Genomic DNA, 23,748 nt, shown 5'->3' on the forward strand with positions numbered 1-23,748 from the left:
AAAGTTTAAAAAAAAAAAAGAAGCACAGTGGGCACATGGAAACCACAGAAATACGAAAAGAGTAAATAACAGTAAGTACAAAGGGATTAAACAAGTCATGGTGGAGTGATCCATGACCAGAGGTGTGTGTGTGTGTGTGTGTGTGTTTGTGTGTGTGTGTGTGTGTGTGTGTGTGTGTGTGCACGCGCATGTGTGCATGTGCGTGTATGTGTGTGTGTGGTGTGCAGGTCTGAATGAGACAACTCTGAGTACCATTTCCATTCCTCAGTCAAAGTCCACAATCTCTTTTAAGACAAAGCCCCCTGCTCATCTGGAACTCAGTATGTAGGTCAGGCTAGCAGGCCAGGGATCCATCTATCTCTGGCTTCCCAGATTCAAGCTACCACATTAGGCATTTTTCCCCCTCAACATGGGTTCTACAGATTGAATGTCTCTTTTAAGAGCTTTGCCAACTGAGCTAGCTCCCTGGTCCAAAGCTTTTTTTTTTTTTTTTAATTGAGCAAACATAAATTGAATAGGCATGCATAAAATCAGAGATAAGAAGCCATGACACACATGTGATAACACACGTCATTGATGAAGATGTTCACAGCAGTTAATACAGCACCGTAGGTGAGCTTTGTTCAGAACAGCACTGGGAGAAACAAGGCCCAGTGCAGCCTCAGCAACATCAGCTGCAGAGCAGCTGCCTCCAGTGACGAATCCCTGACCATACAACCTTCTGAGGAAAGGCAGCAAGAACAGCATCTCGGGCTTCAACATACTTGCACTGTTGTCATGGCGGCTTGGTCTTCTTGGGGGTCCCAAAATGCTGGGGAATCCTCTTCGCTTCCCTTTTTCTTCACCCTCTCTATCTTTCTTCATGCTTTGCTAAATTTAAGGTACAATTACAGTAAGATAAGAGACATCAAACAGTAGGTCTTGTTGCTTTCAAATACAACAAGCAATATGATTCTAATGACCGGTTGAAAGGAAATGACAAAATCTACATAAAAGAACCATGGTACCCATGGAGCCAAGCTGTGTGTAAACCTTAAGCTCAACATGCCTTATTTTTTATTTTGCATTTTTTGGTGTGAGACAGCATCTAGCGTAGTCCTGGCTTCCCTTAAACCCACTATATAGACAAGTGTGACCGTGGGCTCTCGATCTTCCTTCTTGTAACTTCCAAGTGCTGTTGGTACAGGCCTGCACTACCACGCTCAGCTTTCAACAGAAACAATACTCTTAAAAAGGAAAAAGCCAATTTTACCAGCAGCTTGCTGACAAACATTTGCTTATGTGTCAAGAGACTGCTTTACAGCATCACTCATCCACTCAACACTATCGTAGCATGTGAAGACACCGTGCTGAAAACTAGGGAAGTAGTAATTAGAGACATGCAGGTCTTCACACACCTTTACTCTAACAAACATTAAATAAAACCTAATAATTACTGAGACAGGCACCCTGAAGTAAAAGTCTAAGGTACTGATTTGCAGATGGCAGGCATATGGACTTCACTGGATTTCTCACTAGATGTTTAGTTTCTAGGTAAGAGAGCCAAGTTAGATCTATCATGATGCTCAGTGCTGATCTGGCTTAGTAAACACTGGGAAGGAAAACCTGTCTGAAAATGTGCAGAATGGCAACGCAGCCCCTCTATTATTACCCCAGTCGCACCTTGATCTTTGGAAGAAAGCCAATCCGACCCCGCTTGTGCTCCAAGTTTCGAGGTTCTTTCACTTTTACTCCCAAATGCTTCATATACATGAGAATTACGTACTGCATTGTGGAACTGGAGGAGAAAATGATTAAATAATGTAAGAGTTCTGATGTGGGGAGAATGGTCAGAATAAAGAAATCAAATGATTTCTAGAGGCCCAATGATGGAAATTAATCAAGACAGAAACTAAAAAAATGTACACAAACCAATTCTATCCACATGACACTAGAGTTTCTCATCAAATAAAAAAACAGGCCACCAGAGGGAGCCTACAGTCTATATATGAAGTTGAAAGAAACTCATTTTAGAGCAGATAGAAAATATAACTCTAGTTGGGGTAGAGAACATTTATATTACCTCCTTTCTTCTTCTACAGCCTGAGCAGTCATCCTAAAAATAAAAATATTTTAAGATGAAGTACATACAATTGGAGATGGTCTATCTATAAGTCAGTGGTACATTTGGAAATGATCTATCTGTAAATCACACAGTACAAGGCCCTGGGTTCAATCCAAGGTACCATCAAAAAAGATCAAAGAAACATACACACTTAATCAGACATTTGCTATTTAAGCTCAGACACTTGAAACAACAGAAAAGAACTAAATGATTTCAGTCCCGCCTACACCCAGAATAAAAAACTCAAGGAACTCTACTCCACAAAGGGCCCCCACCATTTCATAGCTGTGTCATTAGGTGAACGTGTTCTACAGCAGCAAGTATTTCCCAAGGCCTGTAAATCAAGCAGTGAAAGTGTTCACCTGACGCTTATCACTGATTACAAGTTTTAGAGTTACTCATTAACCAACATTCAGAAAGGAGAAGTCAAGAACCTTTAGTTAACAGGAAAACTTCTGTTTCCAAGTGCCAGAATAATAATTCTACATGTACAATCTGCCAGATCTGCTTAAAAAGTGCTCCAAGCAAAAGTAGCATTCCTGCACGCAGTTCTGACTTACAATACTTCTTCAATTTTGGTAACAATCTGTTCCGCACATGCTCGCTCCTTCTCCAGAGTTCCCCGGTCCTTGTCTCTCTCTGCATCAAGTTTAGTCAGCTCACTCTCAGCCAAGGTCAGCCCCATGCTGCGTTTCTGTCTAAAAGAGTTAGGGAAAAAATATCTCAGCAGAGAGCAAACTGTCTCCCTCTAGATGTCTAGACAGCCCTACCTACACCTGACTATGTACAGGCAGGATGTCCTGTTTCCTACTCTGACCCAGCAAGTCGAGGGTCTAGTGGTGGCTGATGCTTCTGACACATTTCTGGAAAGAACACACTCAGCATAGATGCCGTACTGAGCCGCCTCTGTGCTGAAAGGACCTGAATGGAGACTATGGACTCTCTCATCCACCCTCTGACTTCAGATGCCCATTATGTTTAATAACAGGGCTAAGGCCAAACAGTTTACATAGTGAGGAGTAACGTATTTCATATGTAGCCTTTTCCTATTTTTTTAAAAAATAAGACAAATAACTCACAATGAGCATACTTTTCTGTAACACCAAACTTACCGAAAATCCTCCAAATGCCTCTGGACTTCAGGGTGGACTCTCTCCTGCATTGTTTGAATGTAGTGGCGATGCAGATCTTCGGGAATAAGCTCAGGTCTTCTCTTTTCTGCATAAAGAAAAGGAATTAAGTGATCTAAAGATATGGTCTGTGGAACCTGACACTGGCAACACAGTGACATTGCACAGCACACACTGAGCTTACTATACCAGAGAACTTACTTAGCGCAGCTACTGCACTTCCTCTCAGAATCCAGATCTCATCTTTTCAATGTAGTAGACTCTCTTTCAGCTGTGAGTCACACGATTAAAGTAGCCTGACTAAACTAACATAAAACAGCGGAACTGAGGCGAGTCACTATTTTGATGGAGACACTAATCTTCGGGGGTGTGGGTGCTTCAAACTTACCTAGATCCATGGAGATCTCTTCGGGAACAGCAACTTTCAGGTGCTGAAACAATGCAAACAAAGTCAGAACTGCACTGTGGGCTTCTGGGACACACCAAGGAAGGTGTGGAAGTTTATCCTAAAGGTGTCTCATAATCCAGCCGTTCTTGCCCATCCAAGTGAACATCCAGGGCTGTGAAGCCCTGGACTGGGCTACTGCTTAAATATGGGAATAAACTCTTTTCCGAGAGTTCTGCTGTGAAGAAATAACTAACCATTTTACTGGGCAGCAGAATAAATGCTTCCATACCACTCCACCTAAATATCTGACATCAACTTACTATAAACTCTTTAATAAAAGTAAACCTAAACTATGCACGTATTACATATGAAAACCTGACTCATAGATAAGCCTGATTTTCATGTCTGAACCTAAGATGCTTATCCTAAACACCATGTGATTCTCAGGAATTTTCTTAGGTGAATTTTTAAAAATCTCACCAGTATACTCCCGATGAAAAAGTACTGGATGTCATGTTGAATTTTTGAGTCTTGAAATATCTAGTAATTAATCAGTAGTTCCTGCAGTAGAACTAAAGCAACTATCTTAGGATAAACTTTTTTCTATCCAGGATTTCTTCCCATAAGCATGTAGACTTTGGTCATTATCAGACTATAATGTTCTTTACCCAACAACTAAACAGAAAATCTTACTATTTTGTATTCAGAGGAAATATCTTGGTTTTTATGCAAATTTTATACTGTACACCTATTAAAAGTCATATACTTCCTAAATTTATAATTCTTATAAAGATCTAAAGTTCTAAATTTGAAAATAAGTCAGTGTTAAAATATTATGAGACCATTACATAATTTATTTTGGTGTATGTGATGTATGCACACGTGTGTGTACACTTGCCCATACATGCATCTGTGAAGGCCAAAGTTGTCTTCCTGTGTCACTCTCTACCTTATTCTTTTGAAATAGGTTTTCTCACTGAACCTGGTATTCGCTGATTCTATTAGCCTGGCTTGCTAGAGAGTCCCTGGAATCCTGTCTCCCTGTTTTCCCTCCTAGCACTGGGATTACAAGTGTGCAGAGCCACGCCTGGCTTCTTCTGTGGGTGCAAACATCTAATTCATGTACTTATACTTGCACAACAAGCACTTTACCGCTGAGCAAGCCATCTCTGGCCCCTAAGAAGAGTGAAATGGCAAGACATGTTCATACATGTCTGTAATCCCAGCACTTGGGAACCAGAGATGGGAGAATCTTAAGCCAAAGGCCTGCCTGAGCTAAAAGACTCTGTTTCAAGGAAATGGAAAAAGGAAAGATATGAAAAACAGAAAAAAGAAACATTCTTTTAGCACAAGTGGGGTAGCAGTGGAGCTCAATAGTACAGCCTTGCTGAGTGCACCAAAACAGGGGTGTGTCTCCAGCACCGCAAAGAAATCAAATAAAAACTAACTCATTTATATATGGACATGAGTAACATAATTTTGACTGGTCACATGAAAGAAGAATGAACACATTAATATGAATTCTTCTAAAACTTTGCTGCTGACACAGATCATGAACAGCTGACGGGAAGGTGCACACTATGAGGGAAGTAGGTAATATAGCCACAGTTTACACTCTTTCCAGGAAAACAGCAAAGCCAGAGCTGGGATGGAGAGATGGCTCGGTGGTTAAGAGCATGTGCTAATCTTGCAGTTAGGTCCTGACCCTGTCTTCTGTCATCCACAGTCACTGACACACAGATGGTATATTACCCTCACAGACAACAAACATACATGTAAATAAAAAAAAAATCAGTAAAATAAAAACAAAGTCTTCAGTTGAGGAATCTTGGAAAGAAGAGACGGAGACTAGCATCGAAAGCAGTCATCTAAGAGAACAAGTGTGAACAGACAAGGGCTGGCAATGTGGCGGAAGGAGTGTTTGCCTAGCACTTATGAAGCTATGGGTGTCATCCCAGCACCTCATAAAGCACCTCATAAAACTAGATATGACCGGTCGCACATGCCTTTAATCTCTGCAATTAGGAAACAGAGGCAAGACAGTAAGTTTAAGGTCATTTTCAATGACATGCTGAATTCATGGCTGGTGTGAAACCCTGTGCAAAACTAAAGGGATAAAGAATAGGGGGCGGGGGGATGATTGGATAAGGTCTTAGAAGACGAGTGCTCACTAGATAAGCATGAGGACCAAGGGCCTGAACTCAGGTTCTCAGCATCCACATAAAAGCAGTGCACAATGGTGTGTGACTGTAATAGAGCAATGAGGAGGTAGACACAGGAGGATGGATCCCTGGAGCACAGCTAGTCTAAGTCAACCACTGAGCTGAGATTCAGTGAAAGACCTGGTCTCAACATGACAGCATGGACGGTCAGGGAGATGGCTAAGCAGGTAAAGAATTTGTTATCAAGTCTAAAACCTGAATTCAATCCCTGGGACCCTCACAGTAGAAGAACTGATTTTCACTGGTTGTCCTCTGCATCACAAGTATAAACAAAACCACACCAATAAAAAAGCTAATTATGGTTTAAAAAAAAAAAGTGAGAAAGACACCTGGTGTTGGCTTCTGGACTACATGTGTATATGAAGATGTGTGTATGCACAGATATACACAAAGTAAACAATTTTTTTAAGGTAAACCAAACAAAAAAAAAGGTGAAAAAGGGCCAAGCAATAAGATCATCCAAGGATGTATTAAAGGCTATTGTTTACTCTTACTTAGCAATGTTCATGATAAAATTCAGTTTAAAAATAAAAGACTTAAACAAGTATGTGTGGTGTATGTATTGTGCTTGTGAGTGGATGCCGGAAAATGATGCAGTATCTTCTTCCATCACTGCCCACCTTACTGTTTGTGATGGGATCCCTCACCAAACCTCAAGCTCAATGACTGGCTAGACTTCCTGGACAGCAAACCCCCAAGATCCTCCTGTTTCTGTCTTCCTAAGATTCATGTGGACGTTGAGGATCAAAGTGGATCTTCATGCCTGTGTGGTAAGCACCCTACCAACTGAGCCGCTTCCCTAACACTTCCATTGGTAAAACAAAGCGCTAATTTTAGTGTGTGTGCTGGCTAGTTTTGTGTGTCAACTTGACACAGGCTGGAGTTATCACAGAAGGGAGCTTCGGTTGGGGAAGTGCCTCCATGAGATCCATCTGTGGGGCATTTTCTTAATTGCCCCTTGTGGGTGGTGCCATCCCTGGGCTGGAGGTCTTGGGCTCTATAAGAGAGCAGGCTGAGCAAGCCAGGAGAAGCAAGCCAGTAAGGAACATCTCTCCATGGCCTCTGCATCAGCTCCTGCTTCCTGACCTGCTTGACTTCCAGTCCTGACTTCCTCTGGTGATGATGAACAGCAATGTGGAAGTAAGCTAAATAAACCCTTTCCTCCCCAACTTGCTTCTTGGTCATGATGTTTGTGCAGGAATAGAAACCCTGACTAAGACAGTGTGCAACTTTTTAGTCAAATTTGTATTTCTAATGTCCAAGGGATCACTCAGAATTCAATTATCCAAGTATTATCCTTTGGATCCTCATATACATGTCTATCATCTATATTATGTTTTTCATTTCCCAACCTAATTGTGTACATATAAAATTCCAAATATACATATATACTCCTAAAATGTATTGTAAAAATTCATATACCCAAAATTAATTTAGAAATTATTTTTAAGCCAAGTATAATCAAGAACTGAGACATAATATGTATGTCCAAAAGCATGATATGCTTCAACAGCATGGTTAGGAGAAAGGAAATCAAGGTCAACAAGGCAATGGATGCACTGAAGGAACAACCCAGTATTAACTCAGCAACTTACTGCAGATCGGTCCAAGAAGAACTGATGAAACTCCAGGAAGACCCGCCGAGTCTCCTTGGAGTTCGTCTGCTTATACAGGTCTGAATAGAGATAACAGAGCTGTCATGGGGAAAGAAACGGAAAAGACACAGTGAAAACACACAAAAGGTAATAATTAGTTAATAACATTTGAAATGCCTAGTCTTATAAATTTAGAAAATAAGCCTGTCTACTTGTTTTTCAGATAAAAAGCTCCCCGCATATGAATCAATATGTGGATGCTCAATCAGGTAAATTATAAGATATATTACCAATGTTGCAGGGTCAAACTGTGAGACTACATGGTGTAAGAAAACAGCCAAGTGAGCAGGGCGAGACTTCAGCAGTTCAATACTCTGGAAACAGCTGCACTGTCCATTGATCTAGAGGAAAAAATGATTACATGTCAATAACCCTTGAAAACCGAGTTAAAACTGTATTTGTAAGGCAAACTGAACACAGCCGTGAGAATCTGCCATTGACCTACTGTAATAGGTTCCATCTGGAATGTCCCCCATAGGCTTATGGCTGAGAGCTTAGCTGAGAAGTGGCAGGAACTTGAGGAGGTGGCCTTGGTGGGAGGCGCGAGGATCCTGGAGAGTGCTTTTGAAGGGTATGTTTCACTGCTGGCCCCTTCCTGTTTCTGTCTATCTCTCTTTTGGGGGGGACTGTGGAGGTTCCTATTTTGTTTTTTGTTTGTTTGTTGCTGATTCCTGTTTTGTTTTGTTTATTCTTTGGTCTTGCTATATACTCTTGGTTAGCCTGAACTCACTATGCAGTCCAAGCTAACAAACTCATGGTCCTCAGGCCTCTGCCTCCTAAGTGCTGAGCTTACAGGCTTACTAACTTCCTTATTTTATTTTTTATTTGTAAAAATTCAGATATGAGGGCTAGAGATGACCCAGCAGTTAAGAACACTTGTTGCTCTTACAAAGGACCTGGGTTTGGTTCCTCTGTTAACTCCAGTTCCAGGGATTCTGGAGCCCTCCTCTGACCTCTGCAGCACTAGGCACACACAAAGTATGCAAACACATAATTGGTCCAAACACTTGTATACATTTAAAAAAAAAAAAGTAAATGAATAATTTAAAATCTCCAGCTGTGGTAGCACTCATCTGTAAGAAGGCCAGCACTCCTACAGCTGGATGGAGGCAGGACATGGAGAATTAACCAAAACCACACAAGCAACATAGCGGTGGACAGAAGAACAGAGGCAAGGTGTAAGGAGAACCAAGCCCAAAAGTTTTCCCTGACCTACACATGTACTGTGTCATGTGTGCACATGTGAGGACACACCTGCAGATCCACATATAAACTAAATAAATCCTAAATAAAATTTAGAGGGCTGACCTGTCATGACTGGTTGGGGGTCATCGCAGTAATTAATGCAAGACCAATTCAATTCTCTAATATTAATCAATGCAATCTGTTTTATTAAGAGAGTAAATAAGAAAAACCAATCACCCTAAGTCATTCTACAAAATTCAACATCCAGTCAAGATTTAAGGAAAGAAAGAAAAAGGAAAACTCCCATTAAGCTAGGACTATTTTTTAGCTTATAACTTTTAACCTGATTAGGAGCATCTACAAAAACATCTGTCAGTCACATACTTAAGCAAGAAAACTCAATGTTCTCTGAATAGAAGGGCTGAATAAAAAGGGCTCCTCAAACTGACTCAGTCTCACACTGGGAGTCCTAGTCAGCACAATCCAGGCAAGAAATAAGAGATACATAAAGTAGAAAGAAGAAAACAAAGGGCACATCACTAAGAAACAATATGAATGTTTTATTTAGCCAGGCAGTGGTGGCCCACGCCTTTAATCCCAACACTTGGGAGGCAGAGACAGGTGGATTTCTGAATTCAAGGCCAGCCTGGTCTACAGAGTGAGTTCCAGGACAGCCAGGGAACTCAGGGAGCTATACAGAGAAACCCTGTCTCAAAAAAACAAACAAAAAAATTTACAAAAGTATTCTTTGTTCTTTTTGTTTTTGAAATTAAAGCAAGCTAGGATCTCACAATGTAGCTAGCACAGATTAGCTTCAAACTCATGCTACTCCTGTCTCCTAAGGGCTTCAAACACTTCTGTTAAAAACTAGACCCTGAGAGTGGTGGTACACAACAGCAATCCCAGCACTTGGGAGAAGGCTCAAGGTCAGCCTCAGCTATACTGAGAGTTTTAGGTCAGCCTAGGCTGCGTGAGACCATGCCTCAAAAATCCTTCTAATATTAAAAAAAGTTCCTAAAAATAATCACTGAATTTAGCAAGATCACGGGTTAAAAAGACTGGGCTAATGATATTCCTGCCATCAGTGACAAACTGGGATTTGTAAAATTTCTTTTTATCATATTTAGTAACATCCCACCCCAATAAAATGAAACTCTCAAGTACCCATAAATGAGCCTACATCGACAGTCTGCAATGTCAGTTTCTACTGTTCAAAGCTAGAAGCAACCAGCCCACGGTGCTGGACTTTTAAGATTCAGCTTTGCATCCTTAACAAGTTTTATCTCAACTTCCAAAGAATATTTATTGAGTCAGACATCTTCTTCAATGGTTTGCTTTTTGACAGCAAGGTCTTACCTGCTCATGTTCAGTACCAAAGTCGTCATCCTCTGCTCCAATAATGTGAGGGGTACCCCGGGTAGAGGGGCTTCCGACCAGCGACTGTGTCTCCTGGTAATGACAGAGACAAGATCTGAGCACACAGGCAGGGACAGAATGAAACCCAACTACAGAACTGGGTATGGTGTGTGACACCCACAATCCTACATCAGGGGGCACAGAAAAGAGACTGTTTCAAACAAAGAAATGCATGGCTCACTTCATCCATGGAGTTCCACTTTATTATCATCTTTTTGTTTTTAGTTTAAAATCAACAGATAACACAACTGCTGGGCTTGGAATCTATCATCTAAACTCTTCAATTATTCTATGTTAGAAATCTTCAGGGGGCGGATTCTGGTGGATTCGGACAGCAGATCTAAAAGTCCCCAGTCTACATTTTGCTTGCTTTCACTCCTGCCTCACCATCCAAAAGAAAAGGCCTTATCATCTTTGAAATGCTTTATTTTCAAAGTATTGGTTCTCAAATCAATGTACAGAAGAGAACTGGCTATTTCTCAGAACAGGAAAGTGTGGGGGAGGGTGTTGGGGGGAAACGTGGATTCTTTAAGACTAATAAACCTTTCTTTAAGACTAATAAACCACCACTGCTCACTGCACCTTTGCTCGCAGGAGTCATATTTTTTAATACTTCATCCACACATACTCACACCTAGTAACGAAAGGACATAAAACTGTCTTAGGTTCTCTTTCTGTTTTGTGATGCTAGAACTAAAATGCAGGGCACTGGTTATGCTAGGCAAGGGTCTACCAATGCCCTAGAGCCCCATTCCTGTTCTGTCTCTCCTTTTAAATTGCTTTTATTTTCTTTAACCTCAGATTTTTAAGAATTTTTAAAAATTAGATGAAGCAATAGACATTTATTTTCAAAAATGGTCACATTTTCATTTTGTAACTGGATGTCTCTGACTATTCAAAAATGTTGTTGATAATACAACAAAATTCTGTTTAATCTTTTACAGTAAAACTTCAAATACATTTATTAAAAAAATAAAATCTAAGGGCTAGAGAGAGGGTTCAGCAGTTAATGAGCCCTTCCTGCTCTGGGAGAGGACCTGCACTCAGGTTCCAGCACCCACATGGTGGTATGCAGCCATCCAGGGGATCTGATGCCCACTCTTCTGGCTACCGCACACATGTGCACTGGTATACATAAAAGCAAAACAGCCAAACATTTAAAATACCAAGGAAAATCATAATGCTGAGGCATTCTATTAAGAGTATGTAGAACCCAGGGACACTGAGAGCTCAGCAAGGCCACATAGCCTGGGGACCTGAGCGGAAAAATGGAACCAACTCTACATCATGCACACACACAAGGAAATGAATGATTAAAAAAAAAATCTTATTCAAGAGTATGAAAATCCAGTAATTGGCTTTCTAAATAGATACTCAAAAAGACTAAAATATCACAGTGGTGCATAAGCATGTATATACATGGGGGAAGTTTAAGTTTCTTACATATTTAAAACTACTAAATATGTAATATTATACTCTGCCTAATATATTCATGGGAGGAGAGAAAGGGGGAGAAGAGTATTATTAATCAGTCTTAAAAGGGAAGAAAATACTGGCACATGGTACAACATGGGCAAACTTGAAGACATTATGCTACTTGATATAAGCCAGTCACAAAGAAAAAATATTATGTGATTCTGTTTATGTGAACAGGTCAAAATAGTCTACTCATAAAAACAGAAAGCATGCAGGTGCTGATGGTGCATGCTATTAATCTCAGCACTTAAAAGGAAGGAGTATCTGAACAAGTTCTAGGACAGCCAGGGCTACACAGAGAAACCCTATCTCAAAAAAACAAAAAATAAAGAAACAAGTTAGTAGGAAATGTTATGGCATATTTTGCTGTAATAATCCACTAATAACGCTATGGACTACCTATTCAAATCTTATGTTCTTCTAATAAATAGGTTTTGTTTTGTCTCACACCCTCTCTCCTAGACAGCATGTGAGATCCTCCTAGCACATCCTGACCTGAAGAAAAGGTGGAGGAGGCAGAGCTCCACCTGAAGCACTTGCCAACATGTAAGGCACACTGGACTAACTCTCAAACGCAAAGATGATACTGACAGCATGGACGTCATACTCACAGCATCCTGAACTCCTTCACTTCTCTCTGGGGTTTCCTCTAGATAAATCCTTTCTTTCAGGCTACTCTTGGGACTCTAATGAAAAGAGAACACATACACACAGGTATTAATTCATTTCAGTAAGGACCAGATGAAAATGGGGGAAATCAGTGTATAAGGGGACAAAGTTCTGATTCTTCTGTGTATTAAAAACTAAATACCCTTCATATCCTAAATGGCATGACTCTTCTCTCCGCCACTGGCCACTTATTCTCTCAGCTTTTCCACATCACACTAAAAAGATACAGAATCAATGAAACCATTTCATCTAAGCTTCAGCTTGTAGCACCTTCCCTTTTCATAACTATGAACAGGTACACGGCATACCTCAAAACTCGTTATTCCCAATAAAACTCTAACTTTATCATCTCTCTTAGCCTATACCTTATCAAACTATCTCTTCCTTTCTCTTAGTGACCAAAACCAAATTATTCACATTACAATTGATAACTTACATAAGTACCTGTGAGTTCAAATATATTACAAACATACTCACAACCCCTACCCCATTGGTCATCTTTGAATTTTTTTAAGAATATAGACTCTCCCAGCATCAGGGAGGCAGAGGCAGGCAGATCAAAGTTAGAAGCAGCCTGGTCTACAGAGTGAGTCCCAGGACTAAGCAGAGAAACTTGTCTCAAACAAACAAACAAACACACACACACACACACACACACACACAAAGAATATGGACTCTCGCAGAAATGTTTATTCTGCATGTGATGCAGCCATTTCCCCAAACAGAAATCTCCCTCCTGGAGGGAGCAGAGCACTAAGGAGCTCAAGAACCTCAGAAGGAATTTACAGGACTCTGGGAGCCTTCGTGTGAGGATACTATGAGTAAAAGACAAAGTGCTGGGACACACAAATGACTCTGTGGTGCCGCTGTCTGCAAGTTGGGCAGAGGACTGCCATAATGCAGCTTTCTTGAGTCATCAGGCAAGCAGGGGCAGGCTTTGTTGGTGATGTAACTGCCTGAGTCACCCATCATCCTGTAAGCAGACTCAATAAACTGATTCACTGAACAGGTCTTGGATGGAACCATCTCTGGTTTGTCACTGCCCTTTCTGTAGAGGGTGAATAGAAACAATGTCCCCAGGAAAGGTGTCAAGTCACAATGTTGCATTTCCTATGCAGGCTCTGTTTTACGGTGAACTAATAGCTAGTGAAGGGAAGTCTTTCCAGCTATATATACAGAATGCTTTTGAAATCCCTAATTGAATAAGGAACTAGGCATTTTGACCCTGAGAAGGATGTAAAAGACACAGATAACAGACTGATAGAGAACTTTATAATGGAAAAAAAATCAAACATTAACACCTTACACAATCACTTACCCTCCTGCTATGGCAGGAGGAGATATCCCAGTATTATCCATGAATTATTCCTGCCAACAATAACTATCAAACCTTAATCTCATCAGTACTCTAGATCTAATTTTAAGTTTTCAGGAAATAAAGACATAGGAACGAGTTACACAACACCATGAAAAGACAGTCAGAAAGGGGTTATTTAACTGGATATATGATCTGATTTTTTCCAAACAAAAAATATCAAGGGGTTGGGGGAACAGAGAGGAGGGAACTGAAGGGAAGTTGAGAGAAAGGAAGGGAAGGGAAGGGAGGAGAAGGGAATGCTATAAAGACCTTGCCTGAATCTTGATTCAAATAAACAAACCAGGATTGGGATGTATTAGTGAGGGAGTCTCACATCATAGTCCTGAGTTTGTTCCCCAGAAACATAAAACAAATCAAATAAGCAAGATGCAAAAAATCCCTGTAAGACAATTAGGGTAATCAAATTGTGTTAGGAAAATTATTAATTCATAAGGTTTGATAAGACTAAAGTTCCACTTTAGAGATCTCACCTCTTTAAAGTCACATTAATGAAATAAAAGTCTCAGACTTGAGGAACAGGAGTCACACACAAGTCTGAGCTGAGACTGGGTTATGAGAGGTGTGATACCCATGAAACCCCCCCCTTATAAATATATTTGATAATTTTATATTTACTAAAATTTTGTTATAAAAAACTTGCAATAAAAACAATCATATAGAAATATTAGATCCAAAGCCTGTCCATCTTGATGAACTTCTATACAGTTAGAGTAGCCATTCTGAAGAAATTTCAAAATAAAAATTTGGGGGTAAGGGGTGGTTCGAGACAGGTTTTCTCTGTATAGCCTTGGCTGTCCTGGAACTCACTCTGTAGACCAGGCTGCCCTCAAACTCAGAAATCTGCCTGCCTCTGCCTGCCAAGTGCTGGGATTAAAGGCGTGCGCCACCACTGCCTGGCTTCAAAATAAATTTGCAACAATAAAAATCAGAAAACCTGAATTGTAGATGATGAGCAAGCCACTTCTGAGAAAAGTGGCTCATGACATTCTTTTAAGTCTTCACTAAACTGAGCAAACAGCTGTATTTTTGAACTACAAATACTAGAAAGTTGTTTTATAAAACTGAGAAGAGGGCTACAGACAGGGCTCAGTAAGCAAAGTGCTTGTCCATAACCATAAAGATGTGAGTATAAATACTGGAGCGCAGACCAGCATCCAAGTAAAAGGTGGCCACAGATTATTTGTAAGCCAGGTTCTAGGAGGCAAAACAAACAGATCCTGGGAGCACCATGACTGGCCAGACTGACCAGTAGGTAAGATCCAGGTTCAGAGAAAGACTGTCTCAAAAAATAAGATCAACAGTAATAGAAGAAAGACCCGCCCCCACCCTAGTGACGATTTCTGGCTTTTATGCACATGCACACATAATATCTGTGTCTACCAGACAGACAAACATATACGCACAGATAACAAATTTTAAAAGCAAAAAATACTAACTCAAAAGAAGACTGATCCTTCCAAACTCACTGCAATACAGTTCAAAGAAATATGGAAAGTCATAATCTACTTTTACCTCACACTGACACTTATGGGAATTAAACAAGATTGCTATATGTTCAGTAGATAAATCTGGACTACATTATTTCTCAGGGTTTCACAATACTTAGTTATTTGGTCTTAGTTTATCTATATGATGGTAATACTACTTAAGATACTTTGAGAATAAAAAGAGTATCTCAAGGCACTAGTATAACCTCTGGCACAAAGTGAGCATTCACTAAATGGTAACTGTTAACTATTCAACATACATCTTTTAAATTCCTAGTGAGCCACTCTCCTTTTATTTTGAATCCCTTGTCTCTTTATTCCAATTTGTCTTCTACACTGGTACATTTCTGATGGTGTTCCTTATTTATGTATATGTTAGAGCCTAAATACTGTACTCAGTCATTTTACTATTTGTCTTGCCTAGTTTTATGTCAACTTGACACAAGCTAGAGTCATCTGAGAGGAGGGAACGTCAATTGAGAAAATGCCTACATAGGACCATGCTGTAGGCAACTCTGGAGCATTTTCTTAATGAGTGATTGACGTGGGAGGCCCAGGCCATTGTGTGTGGGTCTATCCCTGGGCTGGAGGTCCTGGGCTCTGTAACAAAACAGGCTAAGCAAGCCATGGACAGCAAGACAGAAAGCAGAACCTCTCTATGGTCTCTGCATCAGGTTCCATCCCTGCTTGAGTTCCTGTCCTGACTTCCTCCAATGATGGACTATGATGTGGAAGTATAAGCCAACTGGTGTTTCATCACAAGAGAAACTAGGATACTATTTACTCTAATTCTTACAAATTACCTGACAGAATTAATTTGCTGTAAAGCCTAATTCTGAGCTCATCAATCAACTCCATTTAATATAGCTATATTTGGAAAGCACAGACTTTGGTTCTAACATTGTAAAATTCTAATTTCCCATCCATACCATTTGTTCTGAATGCCTATACTCAGGAAATGTTAATGGCAGGTAATATACATAGGGAAGAGGGAAGACTGTTCTTGAAGCAGGGCTGCTAGTACAAGTAGGAGAGCCTTCACACACCTGGGAGAGCCTTCACACACCTGGGAGAGCCTTCACACCTGCCCTCCAGTCTGTCTCATTTCCTCTCTAGCTTTTCACTCCCAATCCTGACATTCCATGTTGCTCTAAAACCTTCATTCTCTTTAAAAAAAAAAAAAAAAAAAAAGCCATGTTCTCATGTGTCAGTACCTTTGTGCATATTTAGAGGATCAGTCCCGTGGAGCTAAGTAGAGAGGCAAATCATTCAGTGCCTGAATAAGGTAGGCAAGCTAGCAATCTCCCTTTGCCCTCAAAACTTCTTTTATAATGTGACATAACAATACTCCACAAAGCTGTCTTCAGAATTAACTAACAAAAGTTATACCAGCATTATTATAATGCTTGAACAATATAAGCTATTATAATTTTCCTTGAAAATTGAACTTTTAAAATCTGGTTATCATCATCTTTCAAAAAAGTTCTCAAATTTTCCTTGCTTTAGAAACTGAACCAGTGGGCTGGAGAAATGGCTCAGTGGATAAGAGCGCAGACTGCTCTTCCAAAGGTCCTGAATTCAATTCCCAGCAACCACATGGTGGCTCACAATCATCTGTAATGGAATCTGGTGTATTTGAAGACAGCCACAGTATACTCATATACATAAAATAAGTAAGTAAATCTTTTTAAAAAAAAAAAAAACAGTGTGAGAAACTGAACCAGTAATCCAGGCCTCAAAGGTAGCCTAGGCAGTGGTGGCACATGCCTTTAATCCCAGCACTTGGGAGGCAGAGGTGGACGGATTTCTGAGTTCGAGGCTAGCCTGGTCTACAGAGTGAGTTCCAGGACAGCCAGGGCTACACAGAGAAACCATATCTTGAGGGAAAAAAAAAAAAGTAGCCTAGATAATGGCTTAGAGCACGGGCCACAGTTTCCCCTCATGTTAAACAACTCACCAGTACTTGTATGCCCACAAGTTACAAGCTGTAACAACACCTCTTCAACACACAACACACCTAATGTTCTGTACTTGTCTTAAAAACATCACCAGTCACAACTTTCTAACTTGATTCCAAAGCCCACAGACACAAAACATTACCTCAGACTATGACCTCATTGTCCTTAAAAGAGACGACCTATTTCTTGTCTATCACCAGGACTATGTATAAAATAATGTTGCATAAGCAATGCTGATAGCCTGAGTCTCACTATGAAGCCCTGGCTAGCCTGGAATTCTCTATTTATACCAGTGTACCCTCTTACAGAGATCCTCCTGCCTCTGGCTTCCAAGTACTAAGATTATAGTTTACGTAATACCATACTTAGCCCGGTTTTGCTTTTAGTATTCATGAAGCTATGGTTCTACATCATACTCAACCTAACATGTTTTTATGAACAAATACATCCACCTGGTAGTCTCTGTGTGAATCAGGACAGAACTGTCAGTAAAACTAGGCTAGTAACTAAGCCTAACAGGATAAAGGCTGTTTCTCTTTGTAATGGCAAATTGCCTCATGATTCAAGACTGAGTCATTCTGACCACAATTGGAATATTAACATGCTTTTAAAGACACCAACAGTTGGCCTCTCATTTGAGCTAAAAAGCACAAGTATTTGCCTATCTACAAACAAGAAGCCTGCTGGGAAATTCCACCCCTACAAGAAACACTTTGCAGTGAATGCCTGGGGGGAAAGTGAACTCCGGAATTAAAAGCTCACATAGAACAGTGTTCAGAACTTCTGTTCACCAAATTACTACATAAAAACTTTTACTATAAAAGACAACATTGGAAACACACATAGCTTAAGAAAGGGGCTATAAGGAAAATACAAGAAGATATGATTTAAAAGATTAAAGCTTACATCTGCACTGTCACTACTGGGCCGAGAAGCATCTCCAGCGCTCCAGTCAGTCCTGCACAAGCCATCTCCAGGATCTGTTTCTGCCTCGCTGAGTGTTAGGGCATCACCTAATGGCCTGGAGGGTGCAATTACAGTTCCGTCCTAAAACAGATTAAAGAATCACACAGACTCAATCATAGGAGAGAATGATGATTACTGACTGTTTAAGGAAACAGTGCCCATACATTCCACATGGATACAGCTACTGATGTGACCAAAATCACTTAAGGTCAAAATACTTAAAGTAAAAAGCATAAACAGCTGTGAGTTCTAGAAACCTAAAATGAACAACCGTAAAGATAGGGAAAGCAATGTTTTAATACAGAGTAAAAGTTCCAAAAGCAACTACACCACAAACATATATACAATGATTAACTTACATCATTTTGATTGTCTGCTATTAGTAAAGACTATTATACTAATTCTATCTAAATGCCTTCCCACTGCTTCTAAGTTTCATTAAGTGTTCAATATTTGGTCACAAGCTATCAAGGTAAATTACTAAAGCTACATTTTTACTGTGCACATTGGGTAAATACCTTGTTTTTATTCAATAATAAAAACAGGAAAGGCTCCTAATATAGCTCAGTGGTGTAGCCCAACTAATATTCATGAGGCTCAGTCTCAGTGCTACCAAATATATGTGTATGTGCATACAAGGACCCAGGCATTCATGAACACACAAACCATTACTGGAGCATAATAATCAAAATGCAAAAGAATGTGTGGTGAAGTACCCCAAACCAGAAGACCTCTCGTTTCATGTCACCTCAGCAATGTCAGCTTCCCCAACCATGACATAGTATTTCACTTTAAAAGTAGCAAAGTAAGATAAATGGTCTCCAAATATTCTTTTCAGCTGACTTTTACCAGCTCAAAAAAAGTAACAGCTCATCAGCTTTTACCCATTTTAAATGCATAGGTAAGTAATTCTACAGGCAAGTTGTCCACCTTCCTTTGAAATGAAGTATAGGAAGCTTTGTGGATCTCAAACAGGAGCATTACAGGATGTCCAACTGACATTGAGGCTGACCTTTTAACCACTAGTACATCACTACCATAACTTTGCCTTATTAGCAAGTTCTATTCAAACCTGGCTTAAAATTACAATAAAAGTTAGGGTCAATAAGACCAGAAATATGAAATTGAGCATGGTGGCAAATGCCTGTGATTCCAGCTCTCAGGAGGCTAAGGCAGGAGGATTGCACTAAGTTCAAAGCCAGCCTGGGCTACATAGCCAAGTGTAAGGCTAGTCAGGAAGATATAGTTAGGCTCTGCATCTGTAAAGAAAAACAAAGATTTGTTCACTTATGATAGGGCACAACTGTAACCCTCTGGCACTCGGAAGGATAAGGCAGGAAGCATTGCAAAAGTGGTGTCCTGCCTATAAAGATAAATAATCAACCTTAGAGCAACCTTAGAGATCTTGTTTTGTTTTGTTTTTGTTTTTCGAGACAAGTTTTATTTGTGTAGCCTGTTCCAGGCTAGCCTGGAACTCACTCTGTAGACAAGGCTGTCCTCGAACTCAGAAATCCGCCTGTCTCTGCCTTCCAAGTGCTGGGATTAAAGGCGTGCGCCACCACTGCTCGGCAAGCTTAGAAATCTTAATAAGTTTGGATTTCAGGTTTTCTTTGTCTCTCTCTTTTTCTTTTCCTAGAGTCAGCCTCTTACCTTGTAGCCCAGGCTAGCCTCCAAGGTACAACCCTCTTGCCTCAGCCTCTCCTGGCCTCAGTGCTATGCCATGCCTGGCCTTGAACTCAAGTTTTATCACTTTTGTGCAGTCTATAAGTCTTTAGTACATTTGCAAAATAGAGGAGAACAACAGTATCTAGCTTCAGGACCCTAAAGAATGTCTGCCCATGTATTTGCCACAATGCCCTTTAGTGTGCAAAAACTTCACATCCCTCCTTTAAAAACATTATCAGTTGTCACTTTGACAGTGTGAACCATAAAAGTGCAGCTACTTTCAACTACATTTCTTACAAATCTACATTTGATTTGTCACAGCAAATCAAAAGTACTCAACTCTCCTAAATTTCAATGGAACCAAAGCAAGCAAACAATCAGAAGCCCATACTTACTTCTGTTAATCATTATATCCATAACATCCTGCACAGAACATCCTGTCACCCTTTGCTAAAAACATCAGTTTCAAAGGGAAACTACTACAGCATCCTCTGACCCAGTCCCAGAAGTTCTGCAAACATTGGGCAGAACTTTCAATGCCACTACCTGAGCAGAGCCTGTGGCTTTGGACAGCTGCTCTTGCAGCTGTGGGATGTGCTTCTTGGCTTCCTGAATCTCCTTGAGCAATCTTTGGGTAGCCGTTCGGTTGTAATCTTCCTGCAGTAACTGAAAGTTATAACAACATCTTAGAAATAAATTACCTACGTCAAGTGGAGAGAAAAGTCACTGCTGGCACAACAGTAGCTGGCACTGGGACGTTAGTTCTCTTGACTGACTATGGGTAACAGGAGCTCCCAGGTTCTCTAGCCTGCAAAGAGCCCAGGCTACCTCCTTACCTGTAGCCGTTCCTGTTCCTTCTGTAACATTTTTCTCAGAATCTCTACTTTCTGGTTATGGACCACATTGTTTTCCTCCTAGGAAAGGATAAGAACACAGTACAGGAGAAATGAAGCTAAAACTGAAAGCCGAGAGAGATGGTGTTCTGGGCCAGCTGGGGGTCCTTTAGGAGTTCTTACTCCTAGCAGTTATGAATGAAGATGGCTCATTGCATTAGGAAAGGCACAGGAACAGTTCTGCCCTTTCAGTTCACCTTCACTAAACTATGTTCAAGAGAACAGTAAATGTGGGTATCAGCTGGAGAACTGGAATTACAGAATTCCAGTTGACTCTACTCTCCCAGTTGAGACATTACTACCAAACGTCCGTTCGTGCATGCACCCATTCATCCATCTACACATCCCTCCCAATGCACTTCCCAATCCCATGCTTCATTCCAATTTCCACTCCAGCTTGCTAGAAATCTGAGGCAACTCCCAATTCATCACTCTTGTTTTACAGATTTCTGTGTCTTCCTATCCTCCTATAACTATCACAACCCTCTCCCAGTTAAACGGATTCTTACTGCTTACTCAGTTACTTGTAACTTGTTCACCAACTGTGAATCCACAGATGACCTTTTGTTAAGCCACCTACGACCACATAGCTTCTTAACTGGCACTCACTAAACAAAAGTCTTGCTTTTCTGAAAGTTGAAAGTTGTGGTACTTCCTTGGTTTTCAGCTGTGTTTATTCTATCTTATCCACCTGTCTGTCTTCCTCACCATGGCTACCACCGTCACCCATTATAAACAGCTAAATTCAAACACAACCATTCTTTGAAGATCCTCGACATCACAATTGGATGTGCTTTCTCCTCCTTGAAAGCCTCACAAAACTTTGTACTTTCCCCCTTCTGTCTACATTCTGTCTCTTTTTTATGGTTACTTATACTCTTAACTTCATTCAGCAAGGGTTTATTAAGCACCTCCAATATGTTGAGCAATATTTCAGGCATCAGGAACACACGGTAAACAAAACAAACTCCTATCTTCAAAAAGCAAAGACTGTCAGATGACTAACAACTCTGAGCATAGGCTAAACATATAACCTTATCTCTGTGGACTGTACACCGTTTTTATACATGGCAGGTATCTAATTGTTCAAATAAATTTGCCACAACAACAATTATTCCAGATAATTATGTAACTTCTTTAAGTATATTTAGAATCTTGAATGGAAGTTTACTGATAAGTTTAATACACAAAATTCCTAATACAAAGCAAAGACATCGTTATATGACTGAGCATCTACTAAGATGTTCTGAACTTACCCCCATGAGCACAGGACTAGTGATTCTCTCCATATTCCCTGCTGCTCCAGGGGAATGAGGGGATGTCATAATGGGAGACATATGTCCAATGGCTGATGGTTCTACTTCAGAATCAGCAAGTGGAATCTGGGGCGACCCAGGTGGGCGTCCCTGGACAGTGAGAGCTACATAGGAACCAGCTTGAGGTAGGGGAGGTGAGGAGAAAAAGAAGAAAAGAAAAAGTAACACTATTGAGAAACTTTTTTAAAACCTTTGTTTTCTTTATCTGAGGTAGTGAGAACTGTCCCCAGGGAATGCATGTTTGTCAAGTGACTCCCGAGGTAAATCTGTACCTTTTAAGATACTTTTTATCTTGAGACAGCCTCTCTAAGTTGCCCAAGGTGACCTTGAACTCATTCTGCAGCAAGGTAACCTTTGAACTTGTGATGCTCTTGCCTTAGCCTCCCAAGTGTTGGTATCACAACTATGCACCACAAGCCAGCAAGTATACTTTGAAATAAGGCTTTCAGTCTTAATATTCATTGTGAGAAAGCAATTTATTCCATCTTACTGGCCCATATGCTCACCTCGCTCTAACTCTTTCTATTCTTTAACTAGTTCAAAGGAAACCAAAATCCAATCACTCTGATGATGTTTGGAGTGGGCATTAAAAAGTAGGCTACAAGTAACCAGGATTATGTAAGCATTGAGGAGGCAATGAAAGAACCAGGATATGGTTTTAAAAGAGGTCATCACTGGGGCTGGGGTACAGTTAGATCTGTAGAGTGCTTGCCTATATGTGTGAGGCCTTGTGTTCCAACCCTGGCACTGTATAAATCAGGTATGAGGTTTATGCTTATAATATTAGCACTAAGGCGATAAAGACAAGAGTATCAAAATTTCAAGGCCAGCCTTAGTTATACAATGGATCCGAGGCTACCCTGGGCTACATACAACTCAGTTTGAACTCCTACTCCAATCCTCATCCCTCGAAAAAGGCATGAGGAACTTAAGTTTATTAAGGCAGACATGACATGTAACACACATGTAACTCTCATCACTCAAGAGGCTGAGGCAGGTCTCAAGCTCAAAGCCTGATTAGATTATCCAGGGTGTACTAGGCAAGCCTAACCTAACCTACACAGTGAGCCCAGTTCACTGACCATATAAAAGTCTGTCTAATCAGTGAGAAAAATGAAGCGATTCTGCTTGACTATAAATAGCTTTCTTTTTTTAGACTGTACTTACTATGAACTGACCTGACACAATCATGCATTCCTTTTCTGCTACATTCCATTTATTTTCAGCTTTCTCTTTGCACTTTTATATTTCTTTAAAAACAAGACAAATACCTAACACCCAAGGCAGGCCAGAGTGGAGATACAGAAGCTGCTTAGATGATGAGACATAAAAATGCCTTTCTCTACTTCTGGAGCAACTGTCATGCTATCATCCATGCAAAGAATGAAGTCATCACAAACACACAACTTCTTTTCCAGAGAGGGTGGAGCTAGAAAGTAACAACAAACCATAGCGGGGTGGAGGTAGAGGGCTTCAGGACTCCATTGAATCCCAATATCCCAAATATGCACCATTATCATCAACAGAGGCAAATCTCCCAAAACCACTGAACCCTTGCTTGAACCTGTAAATAGAGAAACTGAAGCCCTGCTGGTCCTGGAGCTTGGCCAACCCCTACCTTGCTGTCGGCTTAGAAAAGCATCACCCTCTTTATTCCTTCTGTTGTAATGTACAGACTTGAATGCTGTAAATCCAGAGCCTTGTGTTTCTCTAAGAGATTGGCTTGAATTTCAAAACCATTTACTGATCTGAGGTCAAGTGACTGCACTACATGATTTCTAAAGTTCTTCTCAGGACACTCTGATTCTCAAGCTCCTTGACTGTCAGGATTTATATCCTT

At 40.5% G+C, this 23,748-nt stretch overlaps 1 protein-coding gene across 6 annotated transcripts in view; it reads right to left on the reverse strand.

Moving 5' to 3' along the window:
- The window catches only part of Arhgef12 (Rho guanine nucleotide exchange factor 12), a 142,529-nt gene that overhangs the window by 35,186 nt on the left and 83,595 nt on the right, over positions 1-23,748 (reverse strand). For all 6 annotated transcript variants that reach the window (XM_031344555.1, XM_031344553.1, XM_031344556.1 and 3 more), the window contains 14 exons: positions 21,849-22,027; positions 20,536-20,613; positions 20,246-20,365; positions 17,975-18,115; positions 12,188-12,262; positions 10,041-10,133; positions 7,730-7,840; positions 7,440-7,538; positions 3,623-3,665; positions 3,217-3,322; positions 2,665-2,802; positions 2,063-2,095; positions 1,663-1,777; positions 765-870 (listed from right to left, as the gene is read on the reverse strand). In XM_031344555.1, the coding sequence (XP_031200415.1) occupies positions 765-870; positions 1,663-1,777; positions 2,063-2,095; positions 2,665-2,802; positions 3,217-3,322; positions 3,623-3,665; positions 7,440-7,538; positions 7,730-7,840; positions 10,041-10,133; positions 12,188-12,262; positions 17,975-18,115; positions 20,246-20,365; positions 20,536-20,613; positions 21,849-22,027 (1,437 nt within the window). The remainder of the gene's footprint in view (positions 1-764; positions 871-1,662; positions 1,778-2,062; positions 2,096-2,664; positions 2,803-3,216; positions 3,323-3,622; positions 3,666-7,439; positions 7,539-7,729; positions 7,841-10,040; positions 10,134-12,187; positions 12,263-17,974; positions 18,116-20,245; positions 20,366-20,535; positions 20,614-21,848; positions 22,028-23,748) is intronic.

Source organism: Mastomys coucha, unplaced genomic scaffold (genome assembly GCF_008632895.1).
Source record: "Mastomys coucha isolate ucsf_1 unplaced genomic scaffold, UCSF_Mcou_1 pScaffold23, whole genome shotgun sequence".
Taxonomy (NCBI): Eukaryota; Metazoa; Chordata; class Mammalia; order Rodentia; family Muridae; genus Mastomys; species Mastomys coucha.